Genomic DNA, 14397 nt, shown 5'->3' on the forward strand with positions numbered 1-14397 from the left:
TCTGAGTAAGAGCATTTAAGAGACAAGATGTCTGTGGGTCACATCCTAAACAGGAAACCAAGAGACTTATGTTTTCTTTCCGGCCCAGGCTCTGATCACCTTTGACAGGTTATGCCATGCCTTCTGCTTGGTAGTGATGGCAACGGTCTACAAAGAAGAGGCTCCTGAGGTCTCTTCGTAACTTCATAGCAGCGCTGTGTTTAGCATGTTAACTGCCCACCCAGCATTAGGTCCTGCTCAACAGGAGGTGAGGAACAACGGTTATTGAATGGCTATATCATGTAGGGGGGATTAAGCCTGTCAGCTTTGCGAAGTGGATCACAAAACCTGATATTTACAAATGTCAGATAAGCCCAGAATGTCTCTCCACCATGTTGTTTGCAAGACCATGGTGCAAGATACAAGGTAGGAGCGTAATACATGTTGGCATAATGGAAAGTAAGTAAATGTACAGATGGAGAAAAAAAAAAAAAAGAACGTTGCCCTAAGTCAGCTATATGAGTCCTGGAGCCCGATGTCTAACGGGAGCTCGTTCGGAAGCCCGGCCATGCCCACCTGCCCAGGTTTAGCTTATGGGCCAGCATCCTCCAGTCGTGACCCCTCGTCTGTGGGGCGTCCAGGCTGCTGCACAGCTTCTGCCGGATGGGGGGAGGGATGCTGAAAGCACCGGGTCCCGTCATGGTGGTGACGGTGCTCGCTGGGTCCAGCAGAGGCAAGTCGATGCCAGTCGGTTCCTGTAGTTGAGGCACAGGAACAACACAGCATTATTTCTGAAGAAAGACAAAAGCAATCCTTCTTGAACCAATCAACATAATGCCTTGCTTTGAATGGTCAGAAGAGAATGAATGTTATTATATTCTCCTTACTGAGAACGGCTGCTTTCTGGCTGAAAGCTGTTTCTCTGTAACCTGGCTGAGAGGAGGAGGTACATTTTGAGCTGAGTTTTGCATAGCCTTGGATTGATGGGTCTTCTGTGAGGACTGGGCTAGCTGGAAAGCTCGGGTGTAATTCAGTTACAGCTTTTCTAATGGGATTCTCCAGGATGCGCAAGGGGATATCTCCTAAAGGTTTAGATTTCAGCAGAGGGGAAGACATGTTCAAAAGGGCAGCTCTTTGAGAATGAACTGATCCAGACCTGAGATTCTAGAGACTGTCTGACCCTGAGGGGAAGCCCTGGGCAAACGCTTGAGTAAATTCTCCCTCTAACCTCTGTAGAAGATGGCTCGGTCCTGCTTTTGTTGAAAGAAATGGACCACAGCTCTCCTCTAAATGACATCAAATTAAGACTAATTATTTAAAAGAAAATGGTGAACACAGTACATGGCTTTAGGGCAAGCTGCTAACAGAATCCTCCAATTGCTGTACACCCTTATTTTTTTTTTTAATCTAATTTTAGTAGAGAAAACCACAGATTGGCTCTTAAGGTAGTTTCAGCTCATAAAACAGCACGATTGCAAAAATCTGAAATTCATCTGCAGGAGAAACTCTAATCATTTTCTGATCACTTCTGCTGGTTGGAAAAGCAAAAGCAAATGTTGCCTGGGAACTATTAAAGCAATAAAAGAAAATCCACTTAATCTGCTTTAAATGTCATCTCTCTCTTTTTCAGAGCAGGTAACTCCGTGGTGAACATAATTAGTTGCTGGAGGATAAAACAGCCACACGCAGGTGCAGCCGTCAGGAAGTCTCAGGGTCTGGTGGAGTGTTCCGCTCAGACGTCAGTGCCCCCGCCACCCAGAGCCTCCCACACCCTGCTGCTCCTGCACCTTGGGGCCACTGTCTGTGTTCCAGAATCAGCAGCCAAGGCTCACTGCGAGGCTCGTGCAGTCACACAGCACAGGGTCTGTCCGGGGGCTCTGGAGGGCATGTGAGAGCAAAACAAATTTTTTTGCCATAGAACATAAAGTGGTGTTGGCTGTGATCACAATATTTGGCCTCGGAACCCAAAGCTTGGCAAACTGGGCCTCCGAGGATTCCAGTGGCTCCTTTATGTTAACTCCAGCACATACCAGGACTGAAAAGACTGCTATGAGATACAGAAGCAACCGATGGGAGTTGGGAGTCCCTGAATCCCAAAGAGCTTTCCCTGTACTGGGCATAGAGCTCTTTCCAAGGGACCACGAGGACAGAGGGCTCCTGACCTCAAGGGCATAGGGCTTAAACAAAGGGGACCAGAAGAGAGGACTGAAGGCACATGTTCGTGTTTTTCAACAGATTTATGTTGGGAATGTCTGCACCCAAGTGGCCAACACTTCTGTTAGGTATAGAATTGGGAGGGGGGCGGGCAGAGGCGTAGAGAAATCACACCTCATTCCACAGCTTAGCGCTACCGCCCACTTGCAAGTCCTGCCTGCTTCTCGTCTGGACCAGAACGATGGGGCCTAGAAGGAAACCCATCCTGCCCATCCCCGGCCTGCAGCGGAGGCTGAGTCTGCTTGGTGTAGCGCTGCCTCTGGCCTCACCAGCTCCCTGCTGCTTCCCTGCGGTCTATCCCTTGTGCCAGACTCCTCTCCCTAAAGCCCAGCGCTGACCTTTCTCCTGCCTTCTCTTAGTAAGTGTTAAATGGCTCTCCTACCACGTGGATTCCCAACTCCTTATCATCAGGCAGTGAGGATCATCTGCAGGACCTGCCTGGTGGGCTGGCCCGAAGCCCCAGGGCTGCCTGTAACCTGCAGAGCCAGGCCTGCCATGGAGGAGGGGTCCCATGTGCTCCGTCCACCTGACAGTCCGGCTCCTGCCTTTCTCAGGTTGCGCTGGCATGACTCGCTCTCCTCAGACTGGACCGTTCACTGTTCCCAGCGCCCTTCTTAAGGATGTACCTTTGATAGTTCTTCTGCCCTTTCGCTTAACCTCTGTCAGGCAAACACCTCAAAATCTGGACTGAAGAGCATGTTCCCTGAGCAAACCCACCCAAAGCCATCCACCTGGAGCCCTCCTACAGCACTTCCCACAGCTCCTGCCCTCCTCGTAAGTCTGCTCTATGCACGCCGGTTGTACTTACGGACGACTTCCTCTGATTTCCCAAATTTCTTGGAGATGAGAGTATTTTTGTCATCCTCAGAACTTCTGTGACCCTCAGGGCAGTGCCCTGAACGTGGAAGCTACTCAATTCGTATTTGCGGAAGAGAGGAAGATGTATTTTCTGGTAGAGGATGAAGCCAGTTCCTAATAGAAGCCCACCTCGCAGGGTACGGCTGAGCTTCCTTCCAACTAAATGTGGCTCAAGGTGAGGCCCTCCTCGCTGTTCAGTACCGAAGGTAAAGGCAGGCACAACTCTCAGGAAGGTCTGCTCACACATACACGTTGTCCCCCTTTTCTTGGTGAATTAAGACCTGTCAGCACTTTACGTGGGCCTTCAAACCCTGAGTCTCCAACCTTGGCTCCTGTGCCTGTTTATTTCCTTGTGCATGAAACAAGCCCAAAAGGGCAAAATTTCTTGTCTCTCTTATCAGATGGCTGACAGCAGCCTTGGAGGTGAAAGAAAGATACATATATACATTTACATTCAAATTTCATCTAGTAATTTCTGTTGCTGTTACTTCTTCTTTTACTTCCAGGTATGCTCTCACAGAACACTTATTATAATAATTGTTTATGATATTGGTACCATCTGTCTCTGACGTTATGATTCCCTTGGTTAAACGTATGATTTTCCACCATTAACCAAACAGCTGCTACGGCACACATTGTCAGCACTCCACAGGAGAAACGACTTTCCTTTCTGTATTCTGACTCCTCCTGAAGTCACTAAGAACAACTAGATTTTCCCAAGCGTCCTTATAGAAAACAGAGGAGGTGAATAGATAGGATGGCTAAAGCAGAGTGATGCTCTGTACATTTTTAATATTGTTCTTTGTGCACGAAAGTGCTGTGTGTCAGTAGTTAACAGGGTTAGAACGTCTTTGTCTAGACTGTAGTTAAAACTAAAAGTCCTAACGAGACTGAAGTTTCTCTCTCTTCTCTACTTTTTCTTCCTCTTGATGGTGATGGGCAGCTTCTCCTTTATTACTTACCCTGTCCCTCTAAGGAAGAACCTTTTATCATCATTTATCCTCATACTTTTAACTCTTCTAGGCATTTTCATTCTTAAACTTCATCTGAGACTAAAGGCTTTATCTCTAGGTAAGGAATCTCTGGCCAAGGCACCTAGAGAGGAACAATCGTCCGGCTCTCGACATCACCTCGGTCTATGTCTCGTCTCCCTGGGGGGCAGCAGGTCCTGCGCCTGACTGCAGAGGTCAAGGGCCGAGTAGCTTTAGAAAGGCGCGCTGGTGACGCCTGGAGTGGTACATTCCTGGCAAGTCAGCTCATTTTCAGGAGACGGGACGTTGGAACCGCAAGCCCAGGCCGCCTGCCGTGTGACCCGAGGGCGGAGCCCTGTCCAGAAGACAGACACCACCAGTGGAGCCTTTTCTCTGGTCACTTATGGCTTGTCGGCCCCAGGGAACCCCTCCTCGAGCTTCTGATGAGGATCCGGGGCTCTGCAGAGCCACTTGTTCACCAGCACGTAGCCTGGCTCTAGACGTCAGGACCAGCCCCGCTCTCCCCGCTCTGCGGGCCACATGCGCCGCATTCAAATGCTAACAGCAACGGTGGGACTCGGTGACCCAGAAGGAAAAGCAGCAGAGTGGCCCCTAATCCCCAAAGTCATCTTGACTCGGGTCATTTCTGCCTCCCCCTCCTCCCGTTAAGTGTGCTTGTCTGTCACGGGCCTCTGAGGAGACTAAAGGGTCGGCCTCCCTGAGCTGGCTGCCACCAGCTTGCAAAAGAAATCGTCTTTCCTCTGAAAGTCCTTAAACTCATCACACTATGACGCGACACTGTCTCTTCGCAAGGGGTTGGCCGGCCTGGCGGGGGCGGGGGGGCCCTGACCAGCGCGCTTTCGTTCCTGGCCACAGCGCATCTGCCTTTTCATCACATCGCTCATGCCGAACAGAAAGCAAGCATCAAAGGAGCAGACCTCCTCGCCCCCCTCCAAAATTCAGCAGCCTTTGTTGTGGCTGGAGCTGGGTGGGTATTGAGCTTTGCAGACCTGCTGGGCCTGGAAAGTGAAAACACCCTCCCGAGCCAGCAGGGGTGGTGCTGCGGGCCCGCGCACAGAAAGGCCCGGCGGTTGCCATGGCGCCCTGACACCAAGATCATGCCTCATGAATGTCACCGAGGTCTGTGACTAAAGTTGTTGATGAGTCAAAAGTCTCATGAAACGGAGGAAGGAAAATGATGACCGCAGCTCGCCAGGCTGTGGGAAAGGAGGAGGGGGCGGCGTCAAGGCGGACATGTGTCCCCCCCTGGGTTTGCTAAGGAAGCCTGTCTTTAAACACGACCTGTGGGGTGAGACACGCCGAGCAGGGTGACGTCCCATTCGTCACGGTGCGTGAGACAGCGAGGAAGAGGAGCCTTTTAAATCATACACCGTCCGGCTGTAGTTCTGAAATATGACAGTTCTGTGCTGCGGCTCAAAAAGCAGCTCCAAGCTCAGCTCCACAGGCCCCGGACGCTGCTGCCCCCTTCCTTTCACCCTGTCCTTTTCCTTTTGTCCCTCCAGCCTGAAGCGTTTCCGTGGTTCTAACTCCAAGCCCTGGGGTCCCAGGTAACCAATAAGGTCATGAGCACCCCTTCTTTCCACCCAGAGAAGTTTTAAGTAGCAGTGATGGTTGTCATTTCTGAGATACAGACATACAAAAAGTCCCACCTGGAGGAAGTGAGGCTCACAGCGAGGAAAGGCAGCGTGACGGGCGCGAGGGGGGAAGTGCGTAGATTTTACTTCTATTTCTGGACTGTCTCTCCTACCTCGGGGAGAAGGGCATCCCTTCTTCTGTTTGGAGGATGATGTATAAGAGAGCAAGGGGACCAAGAGACTTCTCCTTTCGACATGGAGATGAAAGGAAAGGAGGCAAAAGGAGGGGGCAGGCAGGGCACCATCAGGCCAAGGCAGGTGAGTTCTGAGGAAAGAACCAGAACGGGAGGAGAGGCGGAGGATGCCAGGAACGGGGGACAGCAGGGGTGCTTTGGCAAAGTCACTCTATGTGTGCGATACTTAAACTGAACCTTACACTTGAAGTTCAGATCTGTGTAAAAAGTTAGGACAAGATCCTTACCTTAAGTTCATGTCACAAGGCGTAAAAGTCCTGTTTTTTGAAAAGGATCCTCTATTACACTTTTATATAATTTTAGCTCCCTGTGTTCACTAAAAACACTATTCTGTGAACCAGCAGGCCCTCCAGAGAGCTTTTCAGGACTTCCCACACTGAGATACTTTATACCCCACTGGCCCTCCCCGAGGTCGGTCCCTCCTCTGGTCTGAGACCAATGAGCGCCTCTTACCTCGGACACGGTGCAGTTTAGCTGGAAGATCTGCCCTTCTCCCTCCACCTGCCGCACACAGAGTTTGCAGACCAGCTCCACTGTGTTCAGGCTGAATCTTTCCAGAGTGAACGTGCAGTGGAGGTTTCTCTGAGACCCACTCCAGATATGGTAGAAGGGAATTTCCTGAAGCATATAAAAGGGGGAACCACAAATGAGGGACTAACGCTCAAGGAAGCTATCAGACAGTGCACTGCCGAGTAATCATCTCAGTACTGCACGTGTTAATTACCTTGTTTAATCCTCACGATGGGTCCATGCACAAGCACATCCCAACCCCCTTTTCAGGTGAGAAAGACTGAGGCCCAGAGATGTTAAAGAACTCACCCAGAGTCCCACAGCTAGAAAGTAGCAGAGCTGAGGTCTGAACCCAGGGAATCAGCCCCAGAATCCTTATACCTAACCAGCCTGCCACTTCTCTGTCATTTACAAAAAAACAAAAAAAACAAAAAAATATCGTAAATGATCTTTTTTTTTTTAAGGTTTAGACAACTGCCCAAATAAAACCTACACACTCCAGTCACTGCCCATTAAAAGCAATCCCTGCCATGGTACCCTGGAGAAAAGCAAAGTCTAAAGGATGATGCACTGACCCAAGTTCCCTTTCATGCCTACGCCCTCCCTCTGCACAGGATGGGAAAAGCCAAGACTCACTACAAGGTGGAAACCGGAGGCTTGATTAGCTGCCACAGAAAAGTTCTTGGCCTAAAAAGCACTAAGCCTCTAACAGACACAACTGTCTATGAGTCTAGATCACCTCACAGAGCCCAAGAATCTTTTTTTCAATAAAGGAAAAAGAAGGATTGATACGAAATGGTAGACCATGTTGGTTAAGAACAGAGGCTTTGGAGCCAAATCTAGTACAAATAGGATGCCTTCCCCTTGCTTGCTTGGTGATTTGGGGCAAGTTACTTAACCTTTCCTCAGTTTCTTCATCTGTGAAAGACTGTACCTAAGCAAGAGAGTACCTGAATGGTGGGGGTTAAAAGATTAATCAAAGTACGTGAGAGTCTGGCAGATGGTGAGAACTCAGCCAGGCTTAGCTTAAACTAACATCAGGTTATCATTATTATAAAAACAACTTTCCATTATGGTTGCACAAAAAGGATTGTTCATAAAAGGGGAAGATTTGTGGACTTTTATGGCAGTTGCAAAATCAGAGAAAGAAGAAAGCAAAGGAGGAGATTTAATGAGAAAGTTAAAGCCGATCTTTCAATCAAGTGCTGAGCATGTACCCCCATCAAAGCTCGAGGCTGTAAGCAAACTAGTAGGTTTGTTTCCCGCAATTTCTGTGTAAGTACCAGACATCTGAGAGTAAGAATGCAGCTGAAACTCTTCCCTTCATCCCTTCTAGTATGTTCATTGACTTACATCAGGAAATCACAACCAGTGCAGCTACAGGGCAGGGTGTGGGACTGGATTTGCATGTGTGTAGACAAGGATTCACTGCTGATTCTAAGGGTGTCTGCGACTCCTAGGATGGGTCTGAGGCTAGGGATCCCATCACACAGTCTCCTGAGAGCTTGGGCTGGCTGATGGAGGAGGAGGTGAACACCTCTGGAGAGTCTTGTTTTTCCCCCACACAGCTACATACAGTGGGACTTGGGACCAGTAATTTTATGCTGTTATTTAATAAAATCCTGACCAGGTTTTATTTTTACTTGCTATCCCAGCTTCCAAGCTGAGGTTCCTTCTAAATTTTCAATGTAAAGGCACTCTCCTAGCCAGGCTGAAGACTAATTTGTGTCATGTGGGATAACAATGTTCCCTTTCTCCTATGAATGCATTTGAGGCTGGTTTTACCAATTCAATGTTAACATTACTCTGAAAATGCACAGACATGATGGACTTGGAAATCTTATCTACTGAAAGTAAAACATTGATAGTAAAGGTATCTGAAAGAGAATTCAGAAAAAAGCATTTCCTCCAGTATGTCTAGAGTATTTTTTCAAAAAATCCTAAATATCCCCCAACTATTCTGGACAAAGGAGTACTAAGATAGGATTACTTTCAAGGAAGGCAGTATCTTCTGTCTAAATCATTCTAGTCCTCTTGGAGATGTCTCCAAGCCTTTGGCTCAGCTTGGGAACCTTACCTGATATTTGGCCAGCAGTTTGCTCTTCCAGAGGGAGTGGGCGACATCGTGAATGGACAGGCGCAGGTTGTGGGTGCTGCCTTTAAAGTGAAGAGCCTTAGGTTCTTCTAGGAGCTGCCCTCCCATCTGCCTTTCGAGCTGCAAGACTTCCTGCGACGACAGGCCCCAAACCAAAAGCAAATATGAACGACTGGCATCACTTCCACAGTATGCTTCCTCACTCTGTCCCCGGCCCCGAACCTAACCGTGCAGCACGTGACCTCCATCCTGCAGCCCCGAGACCCTCCAGCTGAGGCCCCGGCCAGTCTGCACGTGACTGGGCCCTACTGGCCAGGGACGGTGTCAGCGAGCCACACGACACTTGTGCGGTACGTTCGGTACAGTCTACACTTCCTGACGAACGAGTGGGGTATTTAATCAAATACACGGCAACGACAATCAGAACCCAAAACGGGGAGGATCCCCCCAGAAAAGAAAAAATCGGTAGAAACGTAGATAAACAGATACGTTAAGTAGATTTTCAATGAACTTTTAGGGAAAGGGGCAAACAACTAGAAGACAAACCAGATCTTAGATTGGAAATACTAGCTAACAAAATAAAAATCTGGAATGTGTTTTGGGCACTTTTTCTATTTTTTTTTTAGGTTCTTTACCTACAGAAATAAAATTTTTGCTTAAAATTATCCACTGCACAATTCCCAATTATCAAAAAATAAAAATATGCTCATTAAATATTCTAATAGAGGAAAAGTACACTGATACAGATTAGGAGGATTTTTCAGCACCAACTACTGATCTAAATAGTCACTCAGATTAAATTTTTTAAAAAACCACCTCATTTTTCAAGAACCATGGCTGATTAAATTTGCTATGTAACTTTACTTATGCTATAAAGATATAACATGAAGATAAATTCTGTGTCTACTTCCACTCCTCAAGCTAGTTAATGGGAGTTAATGAAGCATTGCCAACTACAGCTGCAATTATCCAAACATCAGCAAACCATAAGTTATCAATGAACAAATATCCTGAGTCTCCTCTGCTGTCTGAAACATCCTTACGCATTTTGTTCCTCTCGTGCTTTAAAACTTTTAGTGATAAAAATACGCAGACACCTGTGACCTTTTTTTCCAAAGGGGTTCAGGAAAATAACGGATTTTATAAGAGTATAAAAACAAAATACGATTTTCTTCTTTGGTGAGATTTCAGTCGGAAGCATGGGGTTCAATAACACAGGTGATCACCCAGGCCATTCCACAGGCGTGCATAGGGAACCTAATCCTGCACAGGTAGATGGTCACAGTGGAGGCCTGCAGTCCAGTAAGTGCAGAGCTTACCAACGTCATTGATTAGATGGAAACAGTTCATTTCAAACTGCTCCTTTACTGGCTCTTAGCATTCTCCATCTTTGAGTCGGGCCACTATTCTGCACAACGCAAGCTGCCGAAAGGTCCTATAAGGTGTAGGGGATACGAGGGTCATGTGGGATGTGGTCTCAGGCAGGGACTCCTCTAGTTAGTTGTGTAACGGAAGAGATGAGGCAATAGCACCGTGACAGAGAGATGGGAGTGGTCCAGCTGCTTGAGAGCCCTGACGTTGAGAACATTCCACCTTGCTGGCTGATGAGCGGCTGTTGCCTGTGGCAGGAGACTGAGCAGCACTCAGCCACCCCGACACAGACGTTGTGTCACTGTGCCCGCCGCCCCGCAGGCTCCAAGGGCCCCCACAGGCCTCTAGATGTACCCAGCACAGAGCCGAACACGTTCCTCATGACACGCCCTCCCGCGACACTTCACACTCCAGTCCTCGAGGAGAATCTGGCCGTGCGGGAATGAAGACGAATAAGAAAAGCGAGGGTTAATTGCAGTTTCTTCTGCTTCAGCAGGAAGGCGTAATGAGCTTATGTTGATCACGTTTGGTGTCTAGTTAGCATAATAGAGAAAGCTGATGTTCCCGGTGAACCTGGCACCTGACAAATTCTAAAGCTAAAATGATGTTTGTTTATAAGCCATTAGAAGAAAAGAAACATAATTAGAAATCTTTGAGATTACAGTCATGCCAATCAATCAGTTCTAGCTTCTCTCCAGTACACCCTAATTACCTCATCAAGACATCTAAAGAGCAATCGATAGTAATTATCTGATTACTATAGATCTTCATTATGTACAAATTATCTCCCTGGGATGTCTAGAAGAAGACGCATTGTATTCCGGGAGGTGACTGTACCCAACAATGTATAATCCACACCTCATTCCTACCATCAACACAGATTGCCAGAGGAGATGGGGGACATGACCAGTTTTCTTGGCAGGGATGACCACTGAAAAAAACCTAAACTGCCTATTGGCCATGACCTTGAGGTCAAGATATCTAATACAGTGCCACATCTTGAGTGCAAAGTCTGCGTAGGAGGCAGCCCAAGAATAAGGCTCAGTCCTTGGCTTCTTCGGCATTGACCTTGAAAGTCATGGTAAAGAGTTCTCCCGGTGAGGAAAGAGACTGGGTTGGCTCAAGCCTTTTTTTTTGAGAGAAGGTACCAAGTAAAGTGCCATTTTAAAGAACACGGTGCTGCAGAACACACACACTCCATATTCTTAATCTCTCCATCTCTCCACTAACCAGGAGTGACACAAAGCTGCTGCACACGGCTGCGAGGAACCTGACTTTTCTGTCCTGTTCAGCTGGACAGGAACCCTGGTGAGAGACGAACTGCCCACCAGGACGCATCCATGCTTGGAGCAAGGTCTCTAAACGTATTTGACTGCACACGCCATCAGTCAAAAAAAATCAAGCCTGCATTTTGCTTCTGTTTCTTTATAAGTTATACACCTATATTAACACATCAATATGTTAATGTTATATAATATACCTAAGGTTAAAAGTATGCGCTAAGATGAATAGACACAGAAGTCCTTAATAGTGTCTGTTTTTACCCCCCAAATCTCATTGGCCTGGGGGTTGTGAAGTCCATTTTGGAGACTGCTGGCTGGGGCAGCTGTCCCTCCACTAGTACTTTGGGAGAAATCAGCCAGGACTAAATGATTCAGTAAGAAGAATCCTTACCACACTTAAATTTAACTTTTTTTTCCTGAAAAGTAGCAACTGGTATCATCGGACCCAGGATGTTCAACTTCAAGGGAACACAACAAAATAAAGGAGAAGACAATAACCAAAGTACAAATTAAAAGTACAGAGTTCCCTGTAGATACGGGTAAGAGCAGATGAAGGTTTGTGGATCAGGAGACCAGGGGGCGGTTGACGGAGGTCTTCCTGAAAAACAAAGAGCAGCTTACGTGCACCTTGTGGGAGAGAGATGGAAGGTCAGATGCTTTCACAGGTAGAGACCTTGGCTGGTGGAGATCTTGGTGCAGTTCCTACTGAGGATGCAATGCATCTACACTAGTGGGTAGATAATGCAGAATGATGCGAAGGTTACTAGAATACGTTTGGGCAAAGGAACTGTGAATAAGAGGTGACTCTGAATTTGAGAGGATGAGGGGAATAAAAGGAGGGGCAAGAAAGACCACGAGGCAGGTACTGCTAGGGTGGAGATTTGTGCTCAGGGGGACTCCGTGCTGAGGAACTGAAGTGGGTAATGGATCACAGAGTAACAGGATAAAGAAAAACAAACCAAAAAGCCAGCCCAGAAGTAGAGCGATGCCCCAGGAGTGGTCAGGGATATGAGAAGTACTGGAACTTTTCCTCTTGGCCTTGTGGTTGGTTAGGGGTGTGTCCTCACTGCAGGGACTGTAAGGGATGCATGTTAGTTGGGAGATCCAGCTGCAGTTAGTGTGAGCAGGTGAAGGAATGGGTGAGAAAAGGATGTGAGGGTATAGGAAGGTTTGTCCTAAGTAGGATTAAAGTTCCAGAAAGACCCCTGAAATTGTTTAGTATAATAGATCTTAACCTCGGTTGCACAGTAGAGCCTGCACCCAGGCAGTGCTCAAACAAACAAAAAACCAAACCCAATACCTACATCGATCTGATCAGAGCCTTTGGGTTGGGACCCTCAAACAAGTCTCTTTTTAAAGCTTCCCAACTGACTCCTATGTGCGCTGGATAGAGAACTATTACTTAGGATTTAGGACGCACATAAGCGAGGAGTGGGGTGGGCCTGAAGGAGGAGATATTTGGAGAAGAGACGCAAAAGACAGTATTTATGGGTAAATTAGAGGAGCAGGGCGATGGGAGAGAGGCTGGCGGGAACATTAGCAGGCGAGGTGCCAAGGAGGCAGGATGTAGGTAATGAAGGGCCTTTCTGAGTTCATCGGCCCCAAAGTTCCAATTCAAGCATGGGCATGAGGCAGTTTCGGCTGGACTGAGCTGTCTCTTCGGTATGTTGGTTTACCTGTAACTAGGATTTTGGTATTTCTGCATTATTAAATGATCATGAAGTGCAGGAAAGCCTTATCCATTATTCATGTCTCTTTCAGGCTAAGTGCTGGATCCTCAGATGCTGAGAATTTATATACGTCTATTTGGAAAGCACTGACCATGATATAAACTGCTCTTGGGTTGTTTTTACTTCTTAAACCTGTTTGTCAGTCTTTCTCAGTGTTGACCATTTGCATCTCTTTTCACTAATTAACATAATCAAAATTATTTTATGAAATATTACTTTTTTGGCATGGATTGTATGTCTGTTGAGAAGAAAGGTCAAGAGTGACTGAGTATACGAACTATCTGTGTGAATATAAAATGTGTATCAGATATTTCAAGTATGATGTAGATCTTCTACAGATGCTTTTTGCAATGACTTTTCTTTGAATTATTAAAAAGATTTGCCTTAATCAGACCCCACGGCTCGCCTACAAATACAGTTTTTGCTAAGAAGGATTTAAGCCTACGATGATTTCTATCCAGACAGTGCCTTAAAAGTATCGCATTTGCAAGGAATACAAAAGAAATAACCTTAAGCTTTACACTAGCGCTGTGTGTTCACATCATTTATTTAACATCAGAAACTCCTACAGGGGCAACCATCAAAAATATACCCAGGGACCGAATATGTCTCATCTCCTCCATGGACACAACCTACAACACTCAGTTTTCATGACCTAGAACTATTCTCTGGATGGAAACTCCAGAAGGAAATACCCTGAATTTCAGAAAAAAAAAAAAATTCTTCTCTTGGCTTCCTAGATACATCTTTCTCCTACTTCTCCCCTTCCTCCTCTGGGTACTCCTCTTTCTGTAGCTCTTTTGCTGGCTGCCCCCCTCCTCCCTTGCAATGGCAGGGCTCCCCTAGTCCCTGTGCTCTAGGGTGTGGCTCTCTGAGCAGCCCACTGTAGGAGCAGAGTCCAGACTGCAGCCAGCGGCCCGGGCATGACGCCTGCTTTCTCCACTCAGCAGCTGTGTGGCCTAGGGCAACTTACTTAACCTTTCTGTGCCTTGCAACATCTGCAAAATAGGGATAATGGTGTCCTACAGGTTGTTGTAAAGATTCAATGACTTAAGAAAAGATACTTAGGGCTTCCCTGGTGGCGCAGTGGTTGAGAATCTGCCTGCCAATGCAGGGGACACGGGTTCGAGCCCTGGTCTGGGAAGATCCCACATGCCGCGGAGCAACTGGGGCTGTGAGCCACAATTACTAAGCCTGCGTGTCTGGGGCCTGTGCTCCGCAATAAGAGAGGCCGCGATAGTGAGAGGCCCGCGCACCGCGATGAAGAGTGGCCCCCGCTCGCCACAACTAGAGAAAGCCCTCGCACAGAGACGAAGACCCAACACAGCCATAAATAAGATAAATAAATTAAACCAAAAAAAAATTTAAAAAAAAAGAAAAGATACTTAGAATCTTGCCCGGCACATAAGAAATTCTCGGTGATGTTTATTAGCTTTATTATTATTTTCTCCCTCTACTCTCCCTTGATATTCTCCTCAATCACCGTGGAGGACAAATATCAGTATTATATAGTTGGTTCCTGAGTCTCTGTCTCAGG

At 47.1% G+C, this 14397-nt stretch overlaps 1 protein-coding gene across 4 annotated transcripts in view; it reads right to left on the reverse strand.

Moving 5' to 3' along the window:
• Positions 1-14397, reverse strand: part of UNC5C (unc-5 netrin receptor C) — a 401808-nt gene that overhangs the window by 6904 nt on the left and 380507 nt on the right. For all 4 annotated transcript variants that reach the window (XM_057547099.1, XM_057547098.1, XM_057547097.1 and 1 more), the window contains 3 exons: positions 8459-8608; positions 6325-6489; positions 556-734 (listed from right to left, as the gene is read on the reverse strand). In XM_057547099.1, the coding sequence (XP_057403082.1) occupies positions 556-734; positions 6325-6489; positions 8459-8608 (494 nt within the window). The remainder of the gene's footprint in view (positions 1-555; positions 735-6324; positions 6490-8458; positions 8609-14397) is intronic.

This window comes from Balaenoptera acutorostrata, chromosome 5, assembly GCF_949987535.1.
Source record: "Balaenoptera acutorostrata chromosome 5, mBalAcu1.1, whole genome shotgun sequence".
Lineage (NCBI taxonomy): Eukaryota > Metazoa > Chordata > Mammalia > Artiodactyla > Balaenopteridae > Balaenoptera > Balaenoptera acutorostrata.